The sequence below is a fragment of the Podarcis gaigeae genome (genome assembly GCF_964106915.1).
Source record: "Podarcis gaigeae genome assembly, chromosome: 13".
Taxonomy (NCBI): domain Eukaryota; kingdom Metazoa; phylum Chordata; class Lepidosauria; order Squamata; family Lacertidae; genus Podarcis; species Podarcis gaigeae.
The window spans coordinates 31,924,923-31,950,955 of record NC_139689.1 but is presented as its reverse complement, the minus strand read 5'-3'; the positions used below and the strand labels follow the sequence as shown (position 1 = coordinate 31,950,955).

At 43.6% G+C, this 26,033-nt stretch overlaps 2 protein-coding genes across 10 annotated transcripts in view; one reads left to right on the top strand and one right to left on the bottom strand.

Annotated features, from left to right (window-relative positions):
* The window catches only part of LOC310829808 (acid-sensing ion channel 2), a 385,605-nt gene that overhangs the window by 82,217 nt on the left and 277,355 nt on the right, over positions 1-26,033 (top strand). The gene's annotated exons all lie outside the window — the stretch shown is intronic.
* LOC310829839 (uncharacterized protein) lies at positions 5,321-24,984 on the bottom strand. Of its 5 annotated transcripts, none has more exons than XM_083708853.1 (9): positions 24,890-24,984; positions 23,317-23,451; positions 19,645-19,776; positions 18,005-18,201; positions 16,405-16,693; positions 15,796-16,103; positions 13,265-13,308; positions 8,712-8,849; positions 5,321-5,461 (listed from the first exon to the last, which is right to left on the bottom strand). In XM_083708853.1, the coding sequence occupies exons 3-8, from the start codon at positions 19,774-19,776 to the stop codon at positions 8,734-8,736; spliced, it is 1,086 nt and encodes a 361-aa protein (XP_083564979.1). In that variant the 5' UTR covers positions 23,317-23,451; positions 24,890-24,984; the 3' UTR covers positions 5,321-5,461; positions 8,712-8,733. The 5 variants fall into 5 exon arrangements, with proteins under 5 accessions (XP_083564979.1, XP_083564978.1, XP_083564976.1 ...); XM_083708852.1 differs by having other exon boundaries at positions 8,691-8,849; positions 18,005-18,219; positions 24,890-24,982; XM_083708850.1 differs by having other exon boundaries at positions 18,005-18,219; positions 24,890-24,981.

The window sequence follows — 26,033 nt, the reverse complement described above, 5'->3', positions numbered from 1 at the left end:
GTGTGGAGTGCTGACTGACATCCTGACCCAGGATGTTTGTTTTTATCAGGCTGATAAGATCAATCTCCATGCAGGCTTGGGCAAAATGGTTGATGAGACTCTGTAGAGCTTCAGGACCGCGTCATCTGCAAACATCATTTCTGATCTGCAAACAACGTTGACTGATCTGCAGTTCTTAATTTAAGGGATGGGGACATGTAGCAGTTGGCTTCCCAGATACTGAAAGGGTTAAACTTTCTTTATGACTCCTGCTCCCTTAAGGAGGGCCCTGCTGGATCAGGCCAGTGGCCTATCAAGTCCAGCATCTTGTTCTCACAGTGGCCAATCGGGTGCCCATGGCACAGCAGATGACCTGAGCAAAGTAGCACTTTCCCCACTTGCAATTCCCAACAACTGGTACACACAGCCATACATCCTCTGCCACTGGAGGTAGGACGTAGCCCTTGCCCACGTGATAGTACCAGGTAGTTTGTTGAACTTCTGCCATTCTGATCCTAGGAGAAGGGATGGCTGTCTTTGCAAGAGCGCTCCTTTTGTGCCAGAATGGCCAAGGTTGGTGGCATATCATGTCTCTCTGCCCCTGCCCCCTCAAAAACTTGTCCAACATCCTTTCAAATGGGAGATGCATTACTGCCTAGTTGGGTCTTGGAAAAAGCATCCCTTGGTCATTTTGGGTTCAGGGAGGAGAGAATGGAGAGGGAGAGGGAGAAAGAGGTAGCAGATAGGATGTCTATAAAAACCAGCCATCTTTGGTTGGGAATTGCCACATGAGCACAGCTTTGGGGACAGCAGCAGAAAGCCACAGCCTATGTGTGTTGCAGAGTTGTGTGATGTGGCAAAGGCAGCAGTGGTATGTGAGGGGTGAGGTAGACCAAGAACGTGGTACCTTAAAGGAGCGTGGGGTGAGGTTTGTCTTGAACATCGGGCAGTTTTCAGGTCAGCTGCTGAGAAGATCTCGCACATCTGTGGAGCAGGGCTGATGGTGATCCACAGTGACAGCCTTGCTTGTTTGCCCGTGGCACAGTCAGCGAGCCAGACTGAGGAGATGCGACAGCCCAGCTCCTTTTGCCGATCTGGTGTGCCCCCCCTCCCCATTTCACTCCATGTATGCAACTGTTTGGCCAATAAGAAATGCAGCAAGCGAATGAGGTTGAGAGCCTGAACCTTATCACGATCTGCATATGCAGGCATATATGCAAAAAAGCAGGGCTATTCAACATTGCTGATTCTATACAGGTCATCTGGAATTCTTTACATGAGTTGGAAATCCTGGAGTATTTTGGTTATATCTCCTTGCTGGGATCATTCTCATGACACTGTGTACTGTGCAGTGAATCATAAATTTTCTCCTCCTCTGCTTCTCCAAGATAATAATTCCTGTTATTTCCATAGTGGCTTATCTTCTAAGGTTGACCAAGTATCCAGGGGCACTTATCCTCACTTTCCATTTTATTTTAGCTTCCAGCTGAGTTAAGGGATTGTTATTTCAAGGCAATTGCTGTGAAACATGAAACAAGGACACAGAGCACCTAAACTGTTGCTACCATTTGCTACCTCGCTGCTTATTCTTTTCTTAAAGGGTCCTTAGAAAACTCTGGCTCCATCAGGAATCAGGATCTTGAAACATCCTATTGGAGAAGGTGACTGAGCAACAATTTGGAAGGCACGTGTGCGCACACGCGCGCGCACGCGCGCGCGCGCGCACACACACACACACACACACAGTGTGTATCCTGTTTGTTCTTTCACTAGCAATCCTAGCAATCCAAATCCTATGCAAATCCACAGAGAGAGATTTTACTATCCAGTCAGTAGAGACAAAGCAAAATATCAAAATGAGAACGAATTTTCCAATTCTAAAAGTCACAATTGATTTTTAAAAAATAGAAATATCTGGTAGAAGTCATAGTTTGGAGCCAAAATTTGAATTTGTTACAACTCAGTTCCTGCAAAATCAGGACACTCGCGCCCTTTGTTCAAAACCTAAATTCCAGTGCTAGCATTGAATTTGAACTCAGCTATGAATTTACAAGGCTCCTATTCCCTTTCTTGGGCCTCAGGATTTATGTTATTACAAATCTAAGTCTGCAGCAGCAAGGCACAGATTCCAGTGACAGATGTGCTTTCTATAACAATTCCCATTTATTGCTGCAGTCCTCCCTGCCCAACATAAGTTTATGTGGGCATTATCAGCTGTTCCTCTTCTTGGCAGCTTCCAGATTTGGTTTGAGGTAGCTGTCAGTCCAAACATCCCATATCTAGTCCTTCCTTAGGACTGAGCAGATGGAGGGGGAGAGGTTATCCCAAGGACTTAGCAGCCGGAAGTAAACAGCATCTCTCAGTGCACCAGATTTTTTTTGGGGGGGGGAGGGGTAGAGATATGCTTTACTTCTGTCCTCCACTAGATGGCAGAAAGGGACCAGAGAAAAACTTGAAGAGGTTTATAAAAGTTTGCTAAGGGTTACTGGGAACTGTAAGTATTTCAGGGGTAAGCTATAGTGCTCAGAATTTTTTGAGGGGTAGCTTGGGTTTCAAATATGCTTTAAACCTATAGTGTGTGCACATACAGAACTGTGGAGAGAGAGAATCTGGGACATGTCATATGTGATGTAAATGGCAATGCTAACAGAAAGCCCACCTTGGGTGGCAGTTTTGCATGTTTTCTCTTGGCTTATTTTCATTATCCACAAGTATTTTTGAAAAGGGAAGGATTTTACATGTTTTAGCAACATGTCTCCTTTTGCAGAGCCAACCATGGCATTGCTGTGAGTTTGGGAGGGTAGGCTATATGCCTCAGAATAGGGAACCCTATACAGAGAGAAGCCCAGATGTGGGTCTGGAAGTGCAATATCCAGCACAGAGTAGCAGAGGATGGAGGTTGGGTCCAGAATGCAGATTGCGGGTGTCGAATGTTTAGGAAAATGCTCTTTGTCAGTAACATATTTGGTCACTTTGTACAAAGCCCATTATTGTTCCAGCTTTGTAACTAGTCTATGATCAGCAATGACAATGTTTTTCTCACTCCCTTGTTCTGTTTGTACCAGACTGCTGCTTCCATTCTGGGGGATGAGTATGAAACTCAAGAAGCCTGCCTCAGCTGGGTCAATGAAAGTTATTTTACCTTCTTCCTAGCCTTTAGGGTAAACAGTGTTCATACTCAGCTGTGAAGTTTACCAGGAGATATTGGTGGTCTCGGTCTAAGGCACTGCTCAGGGTTGTTGTGAAATAACCTATAGCTCCTTGATGGAAGACTGCATTATAAATGCATTAAATAAAGTTTAGGTCTGGGGGACTAGCATAACATGCACAGCACATTTTTGTCTGTTTTGTAAGCAGAGTGGTGCATTGATTGAAAATTGATTAATACACTAACCTGTCAGGAGATTTCATTACTAGTTACATAGTAGGGCATGCAGATACGGTATGTTTATCATTCACTGAAGCAGGAAGTATTTGCATCCTCTGTATTCAATTTGTTTCAATTTGTGTTCAAAGCAGTGGGGATTTTTTAAAGTCTAATGGAAAGCATTTGCATGGAGAGGGTGAGGGAGGATGCATGAAGTACATCTGTAAATCTGGACAGTTGTTATTATTGTTATTTATTAAATTTATTTACCATTCTTTATCCAAAGATCACAGGGCAGTTTACAATATAATTAATGGAAACACAGGTGTAATTATCATGTATGATGTAATTTTAATGCCTTAAGCAAAACAAGTGCTTTCTGTCTGAAATGTGTAAGATTTGAAGTGGTGCTCAGAAACCTGAAAATGTCAGTTACCTTTAAGTAACATGTTGAGTTACTAATTTTGTTTCTAAGCCCCTGTCGTGGTACACCATTATCCTACTTTGACTTTGAGCACATAAAATGGCTAAAATCTTCTGGCACCTGCTTGCAAACCCCACCCTTGTATCCCACAGGCTGCACAACTGTGACATCATGCATTTTTGACAGACGTTCCAATCAATGGATGAGCAGCAACAGACCTCTGTGCTGTGATGGCACTGCTCTGGAATAAATGGAAAGTTGGTTTGGCTGGTGGGTTGGCGTGGAATCTCAAACTGAGCTGAGGAATAGGAGAGACTGTGTGCTGCAAGGGTCTCGAAAGGAATGATAAAGGGAAGTGCTTCTGATCACATGCACAGAAAGTATTCTTTAGCTTGGATATACCAGGCCTTGGAGCCTTTTCTCAGTGGCTGGAACATGTGATGCACTAAAGAAAGTAAAGAGAAAAGCTAACAAACAAACTGAAACTGACACAGGGACAGATAAAAGAGGATGCCTTGGCTCCCTTTTATTACATACATAGCCCAGCAAAACAACAAGAAGAACCCACCAATAAATAAAAGAGTGCTTTTGAGCATGTGCAGAATGTCTCACTTCCCCATTGGCGAGTAGCCATAATCAGCCATACATAACCAAGGTTATGGGGGCAGGACTTCTAGGCAAGAGGTCATGTTTTGGCCATTTTTAAGCACTAGCTGCCAGGATGTAGAGCACAGGAATATACATCCAGTTATACTGATGATAATCCTTACCACTATCAGCATTCTCCCACAGGGGTCCACAAATATGGCAATCAGGGTTTTTTTCAGATGGAACTTGCTGGAACTCAGTTCTGGCACGTCTCAGGTGGTGCCATTGTCATTATAAGAGAACAAGGTTCATGATGAGTTCCAGCACCATTTTTTCTAGAAAAATCGCCCTGCTTAGGTTCATTCATTTCAGTGGGTCTCCTCTTGAATAGATCTTAGATAAACAACCCTTTGCCTCTTCAGAGCAGGATGTGAAAAACACCAAAAGTTTTCTTGAAGTCTACTAGAAATAATTGGTTGGTTAGAACATGTGGACCCCTTTTTGCTCTTCCTCTTCTTATAAGCATTAATCTAATAATACCATTTAATAGAGGGTGTGTGCGTCACTGTGCAGTAGGTTCAGATTAGAGTTGATCAGAAGGCATGTCTTTGAACTGTGGGCCTGAAGCAATGAGAGAAAGGGGGGGGGGGGGAGCCAGCTGCCAGGCAAATCAGTTATATTGCAGGCATGGGTAAGAGTGTAATTGACTCATTAACCAGAGACCTTGCGAAGGGGAGTGTGTGGTGGTGACAGAGGGTGAGATTGTCCTGACCTAACAACCAGAGGCCTTGGAAAGGGCAAAGTGTGAGTTGTAACCTCAATATATGGGCCTGATACTAGTAAGGGTGTAGTTTACATTGTCAGGGTGATGGTTCGTCATGATACAGAAGGCTAATGAATAACACATCCGTGGTGACTAGAGGCATTTCAGGCATGCACAAATGTCAGATAAAGACGCTGTCTATAACCAACCAACATCTTTATTACATTTAGAATTTCAGGTGGGGCAGAGACTCCTGCCCTTTGTGCCTATAGGCTCCTGGTTTCACTCCCCCCTGCGTTTCCTCCCTCTGGCCCGGGCTCTGGCACTCCGCTTGTCCTTCCTTTTTTGGAAAAAAAATATTTTTTAATTTTTTTTTATTGAGAAAAATAATAATACATACAAATAACACAAATACACCTCAAACAAATAACACAAATATACATATAATACACATACCGTAGTCCCTACAAACTCAAACAAGACACCTTACCCACCCCCGTGACCTCCCTCTACCACAGCTTGACTTCCTTAAATTTTAATTTGATTGTTTCATTGCATTTCTAAGAATCTTCATCTCTTACAACCATTCCTGATTTCATTTTCATCTTTGCTTTACCTACTTACTTAATCTATACTTACTAGGCATATATTCATATTCTCACATCTACTTTACATATTTAATCTATGCATATTAACATTTTTTTAGAAGAGTATTTTTCCATGTATTCTTCAGAACAATTCCATTCTAGTTTTAAATTTTGATTTGTTTGGGATCTTATGGCTGCTGTTAGTTTTGCCAACTCTATTAATTCACTTAGCTTAGTTTTTTTTTCTATGGAAGTCCTGAGCATTTTTTTAAACTCATCATGTATTATAAGCCAAAAGCTTTTAATCTTTTCACAACTCCACCAAGCGTGGATCATTGTTCCTTCAGCTTTTCTGCATTTCCAACATAAGTTAGACTTTAGTTTGTAAATTTTTGTGAGTTTGGTTGGTGTCATGTACCACCTAAAGAACATTTTTATAAAGTTTTCTTTAACAGAGTAGTAGGCTGTAAAGTTAATATCTACTTGCCATAGCCTCTTCCACTGTTCTAAATAGATAGTCCTACCGATGTCTTGGGCCTATTTTATCTGCACCTCCTTTACAAATTCATCCTTCAGGTCCCACTCCAATAGGAAATCATACACTTTTGATAGAAGTTTATTGTTATTTTTTAATAATATTGATTGGAATTTTGAATCTTCTTTACCAAAACCTCTTTTGATATCTGATTTAAAGACACTTTTCAACTGATGGTATTGGAGCCAATCAGATACATGTTGCCTTAGCTCCCCAAATGATTTTAACTTTAATTGGCCTTGGTCTTCTGTTATCAACTGTCTATACGTGGGCCAGTGTCTTTCCATGTTCAGTTTTTTCACAGCATGTGCTTCCAGCAGGTATAACCACCAAGGTGTTTGTGGCTCCAATAATGGTTGATATCTGGTCCAGACTTTAAATAAAGCATTTCTAAGAATGTGACTGGTGAACCCGCCGTGTACTTTAGCTTTATTTACTGAGATAGGCATGCCATCCGAATCTGTTACAGTGGCTCTCTAAATCTAAGATGTCTGTTCTCTCCAATGTTATCCAATCTTTTACCCAAATCAGGCATTCTGCCTCATAATATAGTCTCAGATTTGGCAGGGCAAGACCCCCCTCTTTCTTTCTTGTCCATTAATAATTTATATTTTATAAGTGGTTTCTTGCCCTGCCAAATGAATCTTAACAAATCCTTTCTCCAGTCTTCAAAACATGATACTCTTTCAATTATTGGTAACATTTGAAAAAGATACAACATCTTAGGTAAAATATTCATTTTGATTATAGAGATTCTACCTAAAAATGATAGTTTCAACCTATTCCATGTCTCTAAATTTCTCTTCACTTCTTTCAAAAAAAATATATAATTATTATCAAATAGATCAAATGAGAAATCTTATTGTTATATCAATACTGTACCTAAATACTTTGCTTTTTTCACAATTTGTAGACCTGACTCAGTTTGTAAATCCTTTTGCTCTTGTTCCAACATATTTTTTACCATGATTTTAGTTTTAGTTTTATTTAACTTGAAACCAGAGACCTTACCAAATTCTGCTATTTTCTCTATTGCTTTAGGAATACTTTCCCCAGGATATTGCAATGTTAAAATTATGTCATCTGCAAAGGCCCTCAGCTTAAATTCCTTTTTGCCAGTTTTAATTCCTCTTATTTATTGTTCTCTTCTCAGTTCCAAATTTAGAACCTCCAGAGTTAATATACGGTAAATAGAGGAGGAAATAAGGGGCAGCCTTGTCTCGTCCTTTTTTCGATTGAGAAATGTTTTGACTTCCCTCCATTAATTATGAGACAGGCTTGTTGGTTCTGATATATCAGTTTTATACCTCTGGTGTACCTTTCTCCCATCTTAGATTCATCCAAAACTTTCTGTAAAAAAAACCAAGAGAAGTTGTCAAAAGCTTTCTCTGTGTCTATTAGCATGAAAGCAGCTTTTTTGCTAGGTTTTAATTCCAGATATTCAATTAAATCAATTACAACTCTCATATTGGTTTTCACATGTCTGTTTGGTAAGAAACCCGCTTGGTCTTGATTTATCATATCTTTTAGATGTAATTTTAATCTATTGGCTAAGATTCCTGTAAATATTTTGTAATTATTGTTTAACAATCATATTGGTCTATAACTTCTTACTGACTCGTGGGGGGAACCTTGTTTATGGATCAGAACTATGTTTGCATCCTGCCAAGTCTCTGGGGTCTTTCCGTCCTGCATTATTTTATTCATTATATTTTGGAATTGTATAGCTATAATCTCCTCTAATATTTTGTAATGCATTGACAAGAGACCATCTGGGCCTGGCGATTTGCCCAATTTCAGATTTGAAATTACTTGATGCAATTCCATTCTAGTAATTGGTGCGTTAAGTTGGTCTACTTTTTCTTCATTGATTTTAGGTATTTCTTTCCCTTGGAAATAACTTATAATTTCATGCTCAGCCTCCGGCCCTGCCTTATAGAGGTTTCTAAAATAATCTAGGAAAGATTTGGTTATATCCTCTTCAGTATCTATCAATTTCCCATTTTGTAATAGTTTATTAATTTGCATTTCCTTCTGTTTCTTTTTTAGCTGCCATGCCAACAATTTCCCGGGCTTAATGGCTAATTTGAAATTTTTTTGCCTCATCCATAAAACATTGTTCTCTATTTCTTTATTTAATAATGCTGAGAGTTGTAATTGTGTTAATTTAATATTTTGGTTTGTGATTTTATCTTTGGGAGATTTCGCTAATGTTTTCTCATTCTTTTCAATTTCTTGTCTAATTTGATTTAACTTTGCTTCTCTAATTCTTTTTTGTAATATATTTTGTTGGATATAAAATCCTCGTATGAAGGCCTTACTGGTGTCCCATATTATTCTAATATCCGTATTTTGTGCCATGTTAATTTCAAAGAATTCCTTTAGCAATTCTTGAGCCTTTTGTTTTATTTTCACGTCATTCAGTAACTTCTTGTTCAGTCTCCAACCTCTATAGTTCTTCTTGTCACCTCTTAGTTCTAGCTCCTGGTTTCACTCCCCTCTGCGTTTCCTCCCTCTGGCCCGGGCTCTGGCACTCCGCTTGTCCTTCCTTGTGCTTCCCCAGGAGCAAGATCTGATGAGGGAGAGAATTTTGCTTGGCTTCCTGCCTGATGAAAAACCAAAGAACTGAAAGTCAGGTCCCGGAAGATGCGACTGAGCCAGAGGAGGCTGAGGAGTGAAAGGATAGGACTGATGGCAGGGAGATGGTGTCTGGGTGGACAAAAACATATTGTGTGAGAGATGGATACATGTGGAAGAGGAGGGAAGTGATATATTTATGCATGTAAAGTATTTTTATACCATGATCATTTAGTCAAATAGGTTTCTCGCAGTCACTTACAAAACAAGAAGTGAGACACATAAGGAAAAAGGGATGGGGAGGGTGAAGGGTGTGCAGGAGAGGAGAAATGTAAACTCAGGGTGCTTCTAGACTGTGGCTATTTTTGGGTGAGATTCAATCACATACCAGCAAAATCGGATTGTGCAATTTTAGTTGATTGGGAGGTCTTGTGGAACAAACCCACTTCCCCAAAAGTTCAGATTTCTTTGTGATAAGGAAGATGATAGGAAAATGTACCAGAAAGTGTAAGGGCAAGATAACTTCTATTATTTTTTATGCAATGCCATCTAACCTCCCCAGAAAAAAATGATAATAAATGCTCATTAAATAACCAACATTGTCTAATCTCCCTGCAAACAAATCAGGATGATTGCTCAACCAACAGGCTGTCTAGAAACAATCTCAGGCACCAGTTCTTAAAGTTACAGTTATTTTAATTACTAGCAGGAATTAATGACTGATAATGAATGACAGTATGGCATAGTGGTTAGGGTGTCAGACTAGGACCTGGGAGACAAGGGTTCAAATCACCACTTGGCTATGAAGCTCACTAGGTGACTTTGGGCCAACCACCATCTCTCAGCTTAATCTACCTCATGGGGGATAATATGGGGAGGGGGAGAGCCATGCATGCCAACTTGAGCTCCTTGGAAGAAAGGTGGGGTGTAAAAGAACAAATGAATAAATATTTTTTGATCAGGTAACCTGATAGACTGGCTGCTGGTAGGTGGCAGCTGGAGGAGGACCACAGGCAGCTGGCCTCTCAGCAGAGATGGTGGAAGAGCCCTATTGTTAACTTTCTCTCCCTCTGCCCTGCAACCCGATAGCGTGAGAGAGGGGAGTATGTGGTGCACAAAGCTGCCGCATAGCAAACTGTATCATCGCTCTGTCTGGTGTGATACTTTCTACTCTGCGTGGGGGCTTGATGTGGCCCTGGGTCCAGAGGTGGAGCTAGCTGCTCCAGCACCCAGAGTGGCGCACGGCAAGCATCCCGGGGGGCAGCGTGGCGACATCACCCCCCCAGGGATGACACACGGGGCGGACCGCACCCATGCCTGGGTCTGTTTTCATATGGTCCTTGGTGTAATTTTGAATGTATGGCAAGAAGGAAAAATAGGAGGGGGGAGCAAAAGACAGAGGAAGTGCAGGGGGACACACACAAGGAGTTTAAAGAGAGAGAGTAAAGATGATGTCAGCATCTTAAAAAGCAGAGACATCACCTTGCCGACAAAGGTCCGTATAGTTAAAGCTATGGTTTCCCCAGTAGTAATGTATGGAAGTGAGAGCTGGACCATAAAGAAGGCTGATCGCCGAAAAATTAATGTTTTTGAATTATGGTGCTGGAGGAGACTCTTGAGAGTCCCATGGACTGGAAGAAGATCAAACCTATCCATTCTGAAGGAAATCAGCCCTGAGTGCTCACTGGAAGGACAGATCCTGAAGCTGAGGCTCCAATACTTTGGCTACCTCATGAGAAGAGAAGACTCCCTGGAAAAGACCCTGATGTTGGGAAAGATGGAGGGCACAAGGAGAAGGGGACGACAGAGCACGAGATGGTTGGACAGTGTTCTCGAAGCTACCAGCATGAGTTTGACCAAACCCATTCACATTCAAGAGCCTTTAGCCAAAGCTGCCCTAGACTGAGTCTGGGACCTTGTGTGCCAAAAAATGGAGTGGGGTGTGTGTGGAGGGGGAGGCCTGGGCTCTGCCACTGTGTTGCTTTTCTCCCTCTTCATTAAGGTAAAGACTAAATGGAGGAGGGGTGTGTGTGTGTGTGCGCTAACCATTTCTAGGCTGTCTTGCTCCCAGTCATTCAAGGAAAGGCTGGGCTTAATGCCCTCATTATGGGGGTTTCTTTTAATGCTACGCAAAGGGCTTTTAAAAATTATTATTTCCCCAGGTATTTATAAATTCTTAAAATTTATTTTTAAAATGTTGCTTTTATGACTTGCTGCTGGTGGTTTTTAACACTTCTTTCAATTGTGATTGCTTTTGTTTTGCTTGTTGTTGCTTTAATGGGTTATGGCATTTAAATTGCATTGTGCACCACTTTAGGGAATGCTAGCTATTGGTGCTGTGTGTGTGTGTGTGTGTAGTTATTAAGTAAGTAATTGCAATCAGAGCCTTGAAAAAAAAAGTTTAGAAAACATGCAGCCTAGAAATACACTTAAAAGAGAGCCAGAATGGCGTAGGGCTTAAAGTGTTGGACTAGGACCTAGGAGACCAGCGTTCAAATCCCCACTAAGCCATGAAGCTCACTGGGTGGCCTTGGCCCAGTCACAGTTTCTCAGCCCAACCTGCATCACAGGGTTATTGTGGGGGAGAAAACCTTGAGTTGCATGCAACCTTGAGTTCCTTGGAGGAAAAACAAGTTATCAATGTGATAGATAAAATATATAAATAATAAAATTGCAGAGGGCCAACCCAGTAAGAGCTACCACAGTGTATTTTAAAAGTTGCCGAGATGACACGTCTCTGAAAGTCCAGCCATGAAGCCCCTGGGCATGCTCCTCTGGTTGGAAAGTTCCTCCTGCAAAGTACCTTTGCTCCTCCTGCAAAGTACCTTTCTGCTTCCTCACAGACTTTATTTTAGAAAATGGGGGGGGGGGGCCTGGAGGCTGGGAAGGTTCTCATGTCCATGGGCAGGATAGACACATGGAAGAAGAATTTATTTAATGCAGGCAGGGCCCAGGCCATCGAGAGTTTTTTGTGCTAGTGCACAGATCCTTCATTTGGGTCTGGAAGCAAATGACACATGAGTGAGAAGTGCTGATCATTACACATGAAGGGAGGTAGGCATGTGGAGGGGAGGCAGGAAAGATGAAGGCTGCTATAAAGCGGGGCTAGCTCTCCCATTAGGCAGGGCGAGGCAGCAGCTTTTGGAGCACCATTAAGGGGGAGAAAATTGCCAATTATTTTCATTACGAGAGGTGCCATTTTGATTTTCTGCCTCAGACACCAAAATGCCTTGGGCCATTTCTGCTAAAAAAAGGAACAAATATGGAAGAGAGAGGCACAGCGGCAGAGGATAAATGGAGGAAAGGAAGAATGAATATACAGCTCAGGGAGAAACAGACGTATTGTTGCAGGACTAGAAGCCCATGACAGAGCAGAGGGGTTAATGTAGCCTTCTCAGAGTGGGTAGGGCATTCAGAGAGAGAGTTTAAATATATGTTTAAAATGCTGCTGCAGTATTGCATTTGTATAGCATAGTGGACAAACAGGGTGCTTCTGGAATCTAGTGTGTTAGCTAATGGTCAGAGATTTTTCTTTCACAAGCTGGTTATTGGTTTTGGTTTTTAAAAAAACTTGCACTGCTTAAATGAATGTAGCTCAGTGACAGAGCACATTTCCACACATGTGAAATATCCCTGGTTCAGTCCTTAGTATCTCCAGGGAGGACTAGGAAAGAAACCCTGGAGAGATTGAGCTAGATGGATCAATAGACTGCCTTGGTATACATCAGCTTTCTATGTGCCTATGCAGTTTCTGAATGTGTTTCAAGGGCAGCTCCACATAAAGCTCATTACAGTACTCTAGTCTTAAAGCAACCAAAGTATGTGCTGGAATACCAGCTCTGTCAGGCCTCCTTTCTCCCTCAGTTGTCAGCTGGCAGCAGCCATTCCATCAGCGGAAGAGATGGGAAGTAGGACTCATTCCATCAGCTCTGCTGAAAGACCAGCAGAAACATCCTGTCTTCCCAAAGGGTCCTAGAATCATCCTGCTTCATTCCTAAAGCCTAGTTAGTCCTTTCCCAGCTTTGTGAAGGAGATGTGAGGACTCTAGGACCCTGCCAGAGCTTCATACCTCCTTCCCAAAGCCTGGTCCTTTCTTAGCTCTGACCATACAGTATGTGGTGGTTGTTGCCCAGGCAGTCTGTCTATGTCAGGGGTCTGCAACCTTTAAGACAAAAAGAGCCACTTGGACCGAAGAAAAAACAACAACTGGGAGCCGCAAAACCATTGCGACATTTAAAACAGTGGGGAGTGTCGGGGCACACAATGCGCTTCCTCCCCTTGCTAGTATCCGCCCCGGAGCCACGGCAAAGGTGTAAAAGAGCCACATGTGGCTCCGGAGCCGTGGGTTGCTGACCCCTGGTCTATGTGTTTGCACTGGGGTTGGGTAGGTGGGGAAGTCACAGAGAAGTGAGATTTTGTTCGATGGTGCAGACATCTCTCCTACCTTTCTCTCCTGAGCTGCTTCGATGGCTTTTTATGTCAGATTTTCTGAAATAAAAACAGTGCCCCTCATTAGAAACCCATGTTGTTTGGCTCCATAAGACCATTCCCCAATTTTTAACTGTCTGCACAGTGAAATAAGATGCACAAACATGCATGCACTCCTGTGCAGTTGCCCAAAGCGCTCTCTCTCTCCTCTCTGCCACAAATATTTAACATAAGATTGTGCACATGACAGTAAAAAAAAAAAAATGCCATTGAGCCACGTCTCCATGTTAACCTGAGATAGAAAGAGAAAACAAATGAACTTTCTGTTGGTTTTCTATTTGTACTGTATCTTATTCAAGCTAAAAAAGATTTGAGGCCAGAACTACTCCATCTGCTACCGCTGAACTGCCAAGCTCTCCATCCCTCCACCTTTAAGTGTTTCAGGACACTCACCTGTGTCAGGGCACCATTATATCCTGCGTCCCACCACTCCTATGTCCAACTTCACCAACCCCAAACTCTGAGGGGAAGACCCAAGCAGCATGACTAGATATTTGAGCAAGGAGACCAGATTAGCCAGGGAGCTGTCCAGCAGTATCTGAGCTGTGAAAGCAGGCCCAGTGTGTGGTGAGCTGGAGCAGCTAGGGCACTGTCCATCAGTAGCTGAATTTGCAAGGGCCTGGTGAAGGAGCTGTTCTATCAAAGATACTGTACCAGGAGCTATCCGATGGAGACTGAAGAGCTTTATGTTAGACTTGGCTGCCATACTTCTTCTTGGTAACTCAGCAGGATCCTGATCTGCAGTTCATACCACTGCTTGCCTCTTCCTCTGGAGTATTTGGATTCATCCAGACTTCCTTTTGTGTCTAGGTACAGTCCCACGATATAAAGCTTTAAAAAGCACCATGTCTGAGTGCTTCCTTTTTTTTTTTTATTGCCTTGATGCTTTCCTTATGAAAATTTGCTCTTTATTTCTGAATCGGAGCAAACAACAATTTGTGAAAAACCTGAATTGCTGTTTGTTTCTATTTGGCATTAAAGAGCAGGTTTTCAAAGGGGCAGTAGTGGAGCAAAAGAAAAAGTGCTTTTTAAGGTGAAGACCTGTGCTTAGAAAGCATGGCACAAATGGAAGTGTGGATGAGCTCTTTGTTTGTTTGTCTGAAACATTTAAATATCACTAGCCTATTTGGATTTCAGGCTGGCACACAATCCATTTATATCATAACATAATCAGCAGCAATATAAGAATGCAATCCTCTTAAAAAAAAAAAGTGACAAAAACAAGACCAAGCTGTAGCAGTTTATAATCCCTGGGTGAACAGAAATGCTTTTGCCTGGCTCTGAAAAGAGCACACAGCTCTGCGCTTTTATGGCTTATTGATGTCTCCCAACATTATTATTATTTCCTGATGATAACACTAAAATGAGAAATTGAGGGGAGGTAAGTGTCTTGCGTTTAGATTCAACTTGTTCTCATTTCAGGAATGAAGTTCCTCTACATCAAAGCCTAAGCAAATATCAGGCCACTGAAGAAGGCTCTGTTGAAAAGCTTTTGGCCAAATTGTTATTAAGGAACACTCATTTCCATATGCTTTAATGGGCATTTTGCCTTTATAAAGGTGATAAGAATGCTTGCGTTAATATTTTTACCCTTACTTTTATGAGTGGGATAAAATTATTTATTTGTTACATAAACTTGATACAGTTCTTTTCCTTAACATTTTTAAGTTGAGCATGGTTAAGAATAAGGTAAAACTTGGAAGTTTCTGCTGAAAGGGTTGCAACATAGGCACCTGGGGAGCATCTTTTTGGAGGGGATTCTGTAATTGAGGAGGGTAGGGAAAAGCCCTCTCCCTTGTAATTAAATAGTGTACATGCTGAGCTTCAGTGTGTTCTCTGCTTCTGGCTCCTCAAGGGTGATAGTGGCAGGTCCAGAGCTAGGGTGGGTTTTTTGGGAGGTTGTTGGGTCCTTCAAAATTTCAGCCTCCTCAGGCAGAGTGTGGGCTGGGAATCCTGATGCTCTGTGGCTCTAGACAATCTGGGCTGGGGGATGGAGTCTACTGTCATCTGGAGGCCATGATGATGCCCATCCTTGTTCTAATGGAACGACTCCAGTCATCATATTAATGATTGAGGAAGGGAGACCATGGAAGTAGTATATCCCCCATGCAACAACAGCAACTTCCCCAGAATCCTCCCCAGTATTTTCTAAGCAGGGTCAGCCCAAGACATTTTTCTGCCTGAGGCAAAGGACAAAGTTGTGTGGCCCATGTATAGAGGCAGGTTGAATCTTTCTTCAACACTTGTAACAGTATCCTCCACCACCGTTGAGATTGACAGGTTAGTTTAGGCGCTGTGCACAACTCTTGTCTTCTATCAGATTGGAATGGCCAGGGGGCTGATGCTGCTGATCCCACCTACCAGCCCTCAGAAGACACTGCCTTACTCTTCCCAATGGTAGGACTGGTCCGGAGAAAGATGAGAGATTGCACAATTTTCCCAGCTATGCACTCCCCCTGGGGCCACGCAAGCTATCCCTCTTGATACCTCTTAGTCTGGGAGCCACTTTTCTCGCCAACGTAGCTCTTCCGGTTGGGGCTCAATTCAGCGGCCTCCTTTTCTGACTTCTCAGCCAGTTCCTGGGCCTCTAGAGGCAGTTCAGGATCCTTTGTGAGTGTGTTCTCTGATCTGGAAGGCAGTGCTGGTGTTAGAGGCTGGAGGCTGCCCGAGCTGTCTGAAGATATGATTGGCTCACTTGTTTTCTTGGTCTCAAATTCCTGGGCACTGGCCATTTTGGTGGCAGTGTGAATATTCCAATTGCGCTTTCCTGAAGATGCATGTTTAGGAGATGAACTCTGAGGAAATGGAGAATGGGGCATTCAGCCAGGGAGAAAGATGACCAAAGAGTCATGACTTTCAGCTCCAAATCTCTCCCACCCTCCACATACAGATATTGTTCCAGTTCTCTAAACCACCAGCTAGGCAGCAGGAGGCTGGGCTTTGAAGCCCTTGATGTCCCACCTGAGACACAGGTACAGGGCTCATCCTTAACCCACTCTTCCCCAGGATGCAAACCCAGATATATAAGGCCTGCTCCATTTCCCTCTTCTTCCCATTCTGTTCCCCACCAATTCCCAGGGGCCAGAGCTTACTGACCTTGAGAGCGTTCTTCACTTTGCCTTTGAGAGGCAGTGATGGAGCTGAAGAACTGGGTTTCAGGCTTTTGGGCTTCTTCCCTTTCTTCTTCTTCGGATGCTCATCAAGGTTTTCTTCGGAGGGCGGCCGCAGCATTTGGACAATCCTGACCCAGGCATCAAAGAGATCACCTCGCTTGTCTGACTCACACAGCTGGAGGTAGAAGGTGCGGCCACTCACCAGCTTGAACCGCAGCTGCTTTTTCTCTGCGTTGTGGATGCTGATCTTGACATAGCGCAAAGGGAATAACCTGCATAGGTGTGTGTGTTGAGGGAGTGAGATTGGGAACAGTTAAGGCTTTAAAAACTGCAGCTTACTGTTCTGCACCACTGAAATGATCATCTGTAAGGAAGAAAGCAATGAAAGTTAATCTGTAAGAAAGCAGATGCTCTGTCTCAGTAGCTCAGCAGCAGAGCATCTGGTTGGCTTGCAGAAGGTCCCAGGTTCAACCCTGGGTCATCTCCAGGCAGGGCTGGGAGTGTTTTCTGTCTGAAACCCCGGAGACCTGGTGCCAGTCAATACCGACAATATTGGGCTAGATGGACTGTTGATGTGAATCTGTACAAAGCGACTTCCTATGTTTCTATGTGTATTCTTTTTAATCCAAGATAATTTATTCATTTGTATCTTTAATAGCAGGGAGGATGAATCATGTGGACTAGTAGTTTGAAATACTTGTTATAAGCTTGCTCATACAGTGGTACCTCGGGTTACAGACGCTTCAGGTTACAGATGCTTCAGGTTACAGACTCCGCTAACCCAGAAATAGCACCTCGGGTTAAGAACTTTGCTTCAATATAAGAACAGAAATCGCATGGCGGCGGCACAGCAGCAGCGGGAGGCCCCATTAGCTAAAGTAGTACCTCAGGTTAAGAATAGTTTCAGGTTAAGAATGGACCTCCAGAATGAATTAAGTTCTTAACCCGAGGTACCACTGTATACATTTTGAAAAGCCCAATGCTGTGCGATTTCATGGAGTTGTCTTCACAGAATTTGCATTAGGATGCAAATACCAATCCCCCCCCTCAAGTTAGCCTTACTCTGGGGTTGGTTTCTTAGCTGCCAAAAGGATAGGGAGGAACCTGGGGCTTACTCTTCACTCATCTGTGATTTCACCAACGAAGCAAAAGTTCTAGGAAGAGCAAACCTCCAGTGCTTGCTGTACAGGGAAAAAAAGAGTCTGCTTTTGCCAGCATCCTTTGCATGTTGAAGTCATGCTACTACAATGATAACTGGAATTTTTGCCATCTACCTTTTACAAAAACAATCATCCTCAAAGCACATGGCTGTTGGCATTTCAAGCAGGGAGGCATTCCCACAATATCCTCCAATTCAGCCACAGGTTTGCTGGTGATGAGGACACACAGTTCCCACTAAAGCCATTTGGGCAAATACAGAACAACCAGAACAGGTGAATATAGGTTCCCGGAGTGAGCCATAGAGACCTGTGACTCAAATTAAGCCCCACTTCCCTTGCTTCCTGTGATGTGCTATGGAAATTCACTGAGCATGGGATATTGTCACCTGGGCATGCCCCTGATGCCACTGCAGAAAGACTCACCTGGTTAGCTCATATCTTGGTGGTGGGTGACGGTGGAAGATGCTTTTTGCCTTTGTAGTGTGCTCTTCAGATGGGGCAATGGGCCGTGCCAGGAGCAGCACATTTGGGATCAGCAGGACAGGGCTTGTAGAGGTAATGCCAAGAGTCACAATATGCTCCTGGTTGTGGATCTCAACTGGGCCACCTTGTTTGCTGATCTGAGGGTACAAGATAGACTTAACACACAGTTTCCCGCCTTCTAAAAATGGACGGTATCTCAACCAGCCTCCCCCAACTTGGTGCCCCTCTAGATGTTTTGTAACACAACTGCAATAATCTCAGATGGTTGGCCATGCTGTTGGTGGGGCTGATGGGAATTGCAGTTGAAAAACATCTAGAGGGCACTGGGTTGGGGATGGCTGGATGAATCCTTATTGCTAGTGTTTGTGTTTGGAGACAGACAGTGGAAATTACATGTACTTTCTTTTGCTGCCTGCCCTTTAAAAATTTATTTTCATTGGGTGATATTCAACTAATTTTTAACCAGTATAGATTCAGGACAGACAAAAAAAAGCACTTCTTCATGCAGTGCATAGTTAAAAGTATAGAATTTGCTCCCACAGGAGGTAGTGATGGCCAGCAGCTTAGACCGTTTTAAAAAGAGGATTAGATAAATTCACAGAGGATAAGACTGTCAATGGCTACTAGCTATGTTGTCTGCGCTCTTCGGTTGGAGACAGTAAATGATTCCGAATACCAGTTGCTGGAAACCACAGGAGGGGAGAGTGCTCTTGAGCCCAGGTCTTGCTTGCAGGCTTCCCGCAGGCAACTGGTTGGCCACTGTGAGAACAGGATATTGTGCTAGATGGGCCACTGGCCTAATCCAGTAGGCTCTTCTTATGTTCTTATCCACTGAAATTAATGAACATGACCAACTTAAATCCATTCATTTCAATGGGGGTACTCTGAGTAAAAGTTAGTTAAATATCACCCTTACAGTATCATATGTATTTCATATGAGATTTCTGTGGGACCTAAGTGTGACTAAGTCTGGATTGAACTCAATGTATTTGTGGAGAATCTGGTGAATATATAAACTGAATATAATTTCCTTCTGACATTCTTCCAGCTATGAAGGCTGAAATATATATATGAATGACTTAACCCCAAAAGGTACAAGTTGGTATTTAACATAATTGCCTCAAAATCCATCAACAGACATGGGCTGGTAGCTTGGAACAGAAAAAATGGTAGAATGTTACCAAGTGACTATAGCTGGTGAGCTGCATTTGCCTGATGCGCCACAAATCATGCAGGCCTGAACTAATCCCAAACAAACAATCACAACTAATCTGTGATGTGTGGATAATAATTCAGGGGTAGCCAACCTGGAGCCCTCCAGATGTTGGAGTACAACACCCACCATCATCGGCCATGCTGGCTGGAGCTGAGGGGAGTTGTAGCCCAACAACCTCTGCAGGGTGCCATGTTTGCTCCCCTTGGAATAATGATACACTAGCCAAGAGCAGAACTTTTAAGGCCCCGGAACCTATCATTTTAGGAATGAAAGCATTTACCTAGCCTTGCTGGCCTGCAACTCTCCTTTGTACCTGTTTAGATTCCTGCCTCCTACACCCCCACCAAACCTCCCATGAGCTTACCTGGATAAAGTCACTTTCAAACATGGGGGAAAACTGGAACATTCCGTATTCCCCCTGGCGCAGCTGGTGCTGGAGGGGCCCCATTTTCCTGGTGAAAAAGGTTTTCCCATGGCTTGCTTCTGTGCCTGGCATCTTGGAAAACAGCAAAGATTAAACTGAGAAATGGGGCCAACTTTTCTAAGCATCTGTAGTGATAGTCAACTAAGTTTTACTCGGCGTAGGCCTATTGAAATTGAAGGTCCCCCACTTGGTCATGCTCATTCAATTTCAATGTGCCTACCACCCCTGGTTTTCAGATTCAAGTTTCCCCGTGCAAAGTTTGGTATTTGTAGAGGTGATGAAAGCTTTTCAGCTTCAAAATGTGGCCTTTTGCTCTTGCTAGGGTGGTGAATGCTTCATATTCAAAATCAATGAAAAGAGCAAAGTTTTGTGTGAAGAGTGCTTATTTCCCTGTGTTGTTATGGTAGGAATCAAAAGCACCCCCCCAAAGCCTATCTTCCTTCAGAGGGATACAACAGGGCTCAGAAACAGTGTAAATTGAATATTATACCAACATACTATTTGAATTACAGGCCAAATCCAGTGCTAGCTTCAAACCTTTAGGGCCCTAAACCAGGGATTTGGAACCTCAGCCTTGAAAGGAGTCCTCTAGGCCTCTCTGTTTGTCCCTTGGGGCTCTTATCCAACCACACCCCTTTCCAGGCTGCACCCTTAAATGGCTCTGCTCTGTGCCTTCCATTAGTGTGGAAATGTGGAACCTGTGACTCTCCCAAATATTGCTAAACTGCAACTCCCATCAGCCCCAGCAAATGGCCAGGGATGGTAGACCCTGGAGGGGCAAAGATTCCCCACACCTTATTTAGTTGTGTCCCCCCCCCCCCCGGCTGGAATGTGTACTTGCACTGATGGAGAGAGATGTGCAGGATATGGTTGTAGGTAGAAACCTTTGGCTTTGACTGTACAAAGTTAAGAGTCACACCTGTTGCTCTGCCCGCTTCTTCCTCTGGCCCTGCCCATCACTGCCATGTGGCCCCCAGGAGGTTGCCCATAAGGGAGTTTGGCCCTCGGGTTGCAAAAGGTTCCTCACTCCAGCACTAAATAGTTTGGGACCAGGCAGCATACCTTAAGGACCACCTCCTTCTATGCGAACCTGCCAAGGCAGTCACATTAATGCTGAAAGCTGTACCACACTTCCATTGGAGGTATACAATGACTGGTATGTGATACAGGGCCTTCTCAGGACTCACTCACACTTCTGCTTGTCCCATGATTTCTAGTCACGGGTCCAATAGTGTGGTGTTGTTGTTGTTGTTTGTCATGCCACTTTTCCTGGGAAACCCCACTGTTTACCAATGAATTGGAACAAACGTCAATCTGCAGAAAACCCGACCTTTTTTGTGATCCATCACAAAACTGTGGGGTTTACCGGAGAAAATGGCAGGACAAAAAAAAGGAACTTTTGAACCTGTGGCTAAGAAGAAGGATGAGCACTTTAAGTTTGCCTAGGTAGCCCTCCCTGGAGCACTCTGCCTCTCTTCACAGCTGCTTCACAGAAGTGGTGGTGGTGGGGTCTAGTGTGCACCCTCCTCCCTCCTCTTCCCTACAGTCAGCAACCCCCCCCCCCAGATTTCCCACCAGACACAGGAGAAGGAAGTTGGCATTCTGATTAACACTGGAGTGGCCGCTTATATATACTCAAAACAGACAACAAATGATGGCAGAGTGCCAGCTTGCCCTCCACCCCCTCCTGTAAAGAGGCAGTGACTGCTGCTGAGAGTTCAGGGACACAATGGCTCCCCTCCCTGCCAGCTCCTCCTCCTTTAGCTTTAAACAGGACTTAGGCCAGATATTTCCTCTGACAACCCTTCAAATAGACCGCTGTCCTCTGTAAGGTAGGAGACCTGGCCGCCCTACAGGCAGCTGCCGTAATTGTAATTGCCCACAATGCTCTGAGGTCATGTCGCATCCCTCCACAGCATTGAGGGCAATTACACTAATTACCACTCAGTGCTAGTTTGAGAGCTGGAAAAAGGGGGTCCTGGAGAGTGGCATCATCATCATCAGGCTCTTAGTAGCTGCCCAAGGATGTCGCCTGCTGACACACTGGGCCTGCTTTCAGCTAGCTGCAAAGACCTGATTCTTCCAACACACACTTGGGCTAGAAGGGGAGGGGGGTTATTGTTCTGTTCTTGTTTTTAATATGTATTTTGTCTTATCCTGTATTTTTATGCTGTGAACTGCCATGAGATCTATGGATGAAGGGCGGTATACTACTACTGCTGCTGCTACTACTACTAATAGAAGTGAAACTGTTTTTTGTTGGCTGTGCTGCTAATTTTAATATTATTGACGGTCTTTTTACTGTGCCCCTTGTGATTTTATGCTGCTGTCCTTTTAATGATGACATGATTGCTTTAAATGTTATCCAGCTTGAGATGTCTTTGACTGAAAGACAGGACATATTTTATCCTAATATCAACATAATGAGCATATCTGCATTGCATGCCATTCTAACCCCACCCACAGAATCAAAGGGATTGTAGTTCTAGTTCTCAGTGTTCTTTATGGTCAGAAATCTCCAGACCTCCTCAAAATAACTAGAAACTCCATGATCCTCTGGCTAGAAGGAATGACCATTAGAATTCAATATTGTTTTATAAATACAGCCTGTTAATTATAGTAGTTGGGGAAGGTTGGGGTGGGGGGGAGGGGATACACACACACACACACACACACAGAGAGAGAGAGAGAGAGAGAGAGAGAGAGAGAGAGAGAGAGCAGTTTGCCTAGGGCTATCCAGTGAGATCCATGGCTGAGCTGGGATTTGAACCTGGTCCAAAGCTATCACCACTATACCATTATCCCTTTTGCCTTCATGGAAGGGACTGAACCTTTTGCCTGTTATTTGACTCTAGTACTAATAGGATCTTTGGGAGCAGTGGGTATAGATTACAAGCCCTTTGCTGGCACTAAAAAAAGCTTCATTTTAGTGGGTTTAAAAGTTCATTTTTTACTGCAAACTCTGGAATCTGGTAGGCCAGGAATAGCTAACACTGTGCCCCCAGATGCTGTTGAACTTCTGCTCTCATCAGCTAAGGCAAGCATCGCCAATGGCCAGGGATGATGGAAATTGTATCATCATCATCACCATCACCATTTATATCCAACCTTTCCTCCAAGGCACTCAAGGTGGTGTAAATAGTTCTCCCCATTTTATCCTCACAACAGCCCTGTGAGGTAGGCTAGACTGAGGATGAGTGACTGGCCCAAGGTCATCCAGTGAGCTTCATAGCTGAGTGGGGATTTGAACCCCACTAGTCCAACACACTAACCACTACACAGCACTGTTGTTGTAACCAGCAGCATCTGAAACCCTTGCCTGACATTAGCTTCTCCTTTCTTAGAGTCTAGCTACACTGAGGGTTCACCTTGGAATCTGTTTTAAATACCTGGGCCCAGACCTAGAACCTTGAGAATAGAACAGAGTGCCTCTGTGAAAATGCAAATGGCCTTTGTTAACCTCTGAATAATCACAACTTGGTACCATATTCCTGGGATTAGGGGAAGGACCTCCAGACCAGCAGACACAGCTTCTACAAAGATTTGAGGCCCAGCAGTTCTTTTATTTTAAACTCTTAAACTTTTACCCTGTCCCACATCCCAGACACTTACCTGTGCTCACTCTACTCATGTTATCTTCTTGTCTATCAGATTCTGTTATTCAGAGCCTCCTCTTTTGTCACACTGGCAGGTGTTTTATGACATCACTGATGTCTCTATTGCTTCTTTAGCCCAATCATTGCTCACCTGGTTTACAGGTGACGAAGTGGGTCAGAGAGATAATATAAAATAATTAATCTATGTAAATCAGTGGCCGAGCAGAGCTTTGAACTCAGACTGCTGTCCAGCAGGATGTAGATGACAAAGCTTAAAATCCAGTGATAAATGATATAAAGTTTGATACAAATGTTAGATCCCCCTGTGTGTGTGTGTGTGTGTGTGTGTGTGTGTGTGTAATAACCTGTAGAGAAGGTAGGAAGAAAACAGACCACATAAAACACAATATAGTATGTTAAGTATACTATTAAATAAAGAATTAAAAACAATGCAATTTTTTAAAATAAGAAATATAAAATAATTATATTAAAATGGTAAAAAAATGTAAGGTGTTAATAATTTTAAAATTAAGGCAAGATCCTGTGCCAACAAGATTGAGTCCCATCAAGCTGCTTTGAATCACATCAGGGGTAAAGGTAGGATATAAATAAATAATGATAATAGATTTCACAGTTTTGGAATTCCTGGTACGATCCTGTTGATCAGGTTCTGAGTTCAGAGGTGAAAGATTCAAGTTCAGCTCCTATATGAGTCCTCCTTTCTGATCACAAGCCATGGGAAGTACCAGCTAAAATATGGCTTTGGAGATGCAGTTGGTTGTGGTTATAAAAGGGCTTTCTCAGTGATGGCCTCAGCTTTTTGGAATGCTTTCTATAAGGAGAGGTAGGCAGGTCCTAGCCCTGCAGATGCAAATCAGCAGGGGACAGGTCTCCTGAATCTTAAGAGTTGTGTAGAAAGTGGGAGTTTGGCAAGTGCAGATTTTCTCACCTTTTATGACAAGTAGGACCTGCCAAAATTACAACTTCCTTGCCCCTCACCACCCTACTCCCTATAGCCACTGCTGCCTAAATTATGGGCTGCAAGGTGGAGGCTTTGGCTTTATTGATCGCCAGTCTGCTGTTGCTTTGGGGTGAAGAAGCGATCCATTCAGTGGCCCCCTTAGCCTCAATTCCCCATTCTTGAAATGGACAGAGAGGTGCATTTTATCCAAACCAAAGACCCATCGAAACCATCCTTCTTTTTTCCAGATGGGGGTGTAGCTGGCAAACCAGCCAAATCTCCTTTGCTATGTGTTGCTTGTGCCTTGCTTGAGCCTACTGCCAAGCACCTTAACGGGGTGGACCTAAGTTCAATCATGGAAAGGGGGAGAAAAATTCTCCCCCCACCCTCTCTCTCCATAATGTGCCTCCCTCTTGTTTGTCTTTTAAAAAATTATTCTGATCTATAGCTCCTGAAGCTTTAGTATTTTCTGGAAGGGAAAGATTATCCAACCCTTTCATTATTCTGGCTACTCCTTTCTGCACCTTTTCAGACTCTGTGCTGTCTTTTCTGAGATGGGGTGACTAGAGCATCATGCCTCAGTGCCATTGAGCTTGTTGCAAGCACTAGAGAGAATCATGAGGCTTACCTCTTGTTCCTTTTAGCCACACGAGGGTGCTGCCTGAACACTTGAAAGGCTCTATTTAAATGACATGACTATGTGTGCTCATTTTATTGAGTGGGGGGAGGACAATGAGGTCAGCGGCCAGGCAGCAGCATCCAATGCAGGCATAGTCAACGTGATGACCTCCAGATGTTGCTGGACTACAACACCTATAATTCTTGACCGTTGCCCATGCTGATTGTGACTGGTGGGAGTTGTAGTACAAATGTATTGAGGGCACCACATGGCTATCCTTCATCTAGCCAGAGCAGAGTCAGGGCATCTCCCGAAGATGTCCCACAAGGCAGTGGAGGTTCAGCATCAGTTTTCTTTCTCTTAGATGGGCTACCTTCCCAGGCTGGTGAGCTCTACCTGTCCCTCACTTTGTTCTACAGCATATGCAGAAACTGCCTTCTTGACCATTGGACCATTATTCTCATCCCCTCAGTTTACTGAGCCTGTCTTCACATGCGGGGGAAGTCCCTAACTCACCAAGGATTTGAGACCCATCGACTACCCTCACTTGGTTTAGCCAGCCAGTTGAAGCTGTTCCCAGGTGTAGCCACTGTTACGTGCTGACAGCTTCTAGGAGCCACAAATGAGAACTGAGTACAGGGTGGGAGACCAAAGGTGGACAAACCACACCAGAAGGAACACAACGTGTTCCCCCACCAGAGATACCACCCCTCCCCTAACACCCCATACAACTCCCACTAACCCTCAACAATTGATCATAGTGGCTAGGGCTGATGGGAGCTAGAGTGCAGTTGCATCTGGAAGGCCACAAGTTTCCCACCCCTGTTCCTAGTCCAGTGCTATCAACTCCCAACTGGCCAGGGTTTCAGGCAGGGGTCTCTTCCAGCCATGCTACCGGATAACCTTTTCTTTTTTGAAACTGCAGATGTTAGAGATTGGACCTGTGACCTTCTGAATCCAGAACATGTGCTCTGCTAGGCGATGGCCTCTTTCCATTTATTTATGATTCCTTTAGGTTTATTAACTGCATTAGTCACCACAGCAATGTCCACAGCAATGCTAAATATGGTCAATGCAAATAAGGGATCTTTATCTTGCTACTATAGAGAAGACACAGATGTCCGTGAGAAATAAATTAACCATATGATCAGAT

Excerpts from the sequence above, each read along its gene's own strand:
- LOC310829839 (XM_083708852.1), bottom strand. The coding sequence starts at position 19,776 with ATGCCAGGCACAGAAGCAAGCCATGGGAAAACCTTTTTCACCAGGAAA. Across the intron at positions 16,694-18,004 it reads CCAAGATATGAGCTAACCAG|GTTATTCCCTTTGCGCTATG; the intron begins GTGAGTCTTTCT and ends ACACCTATGCAG. Across the intron at positions 16,104-16,404 it reads AAGTGAAGAACGCTCTCAAG|AGTTCATCTCCTAAACATGC; the intron begins GTCAGTAAGCTC and ends CCATTTCCTCAG.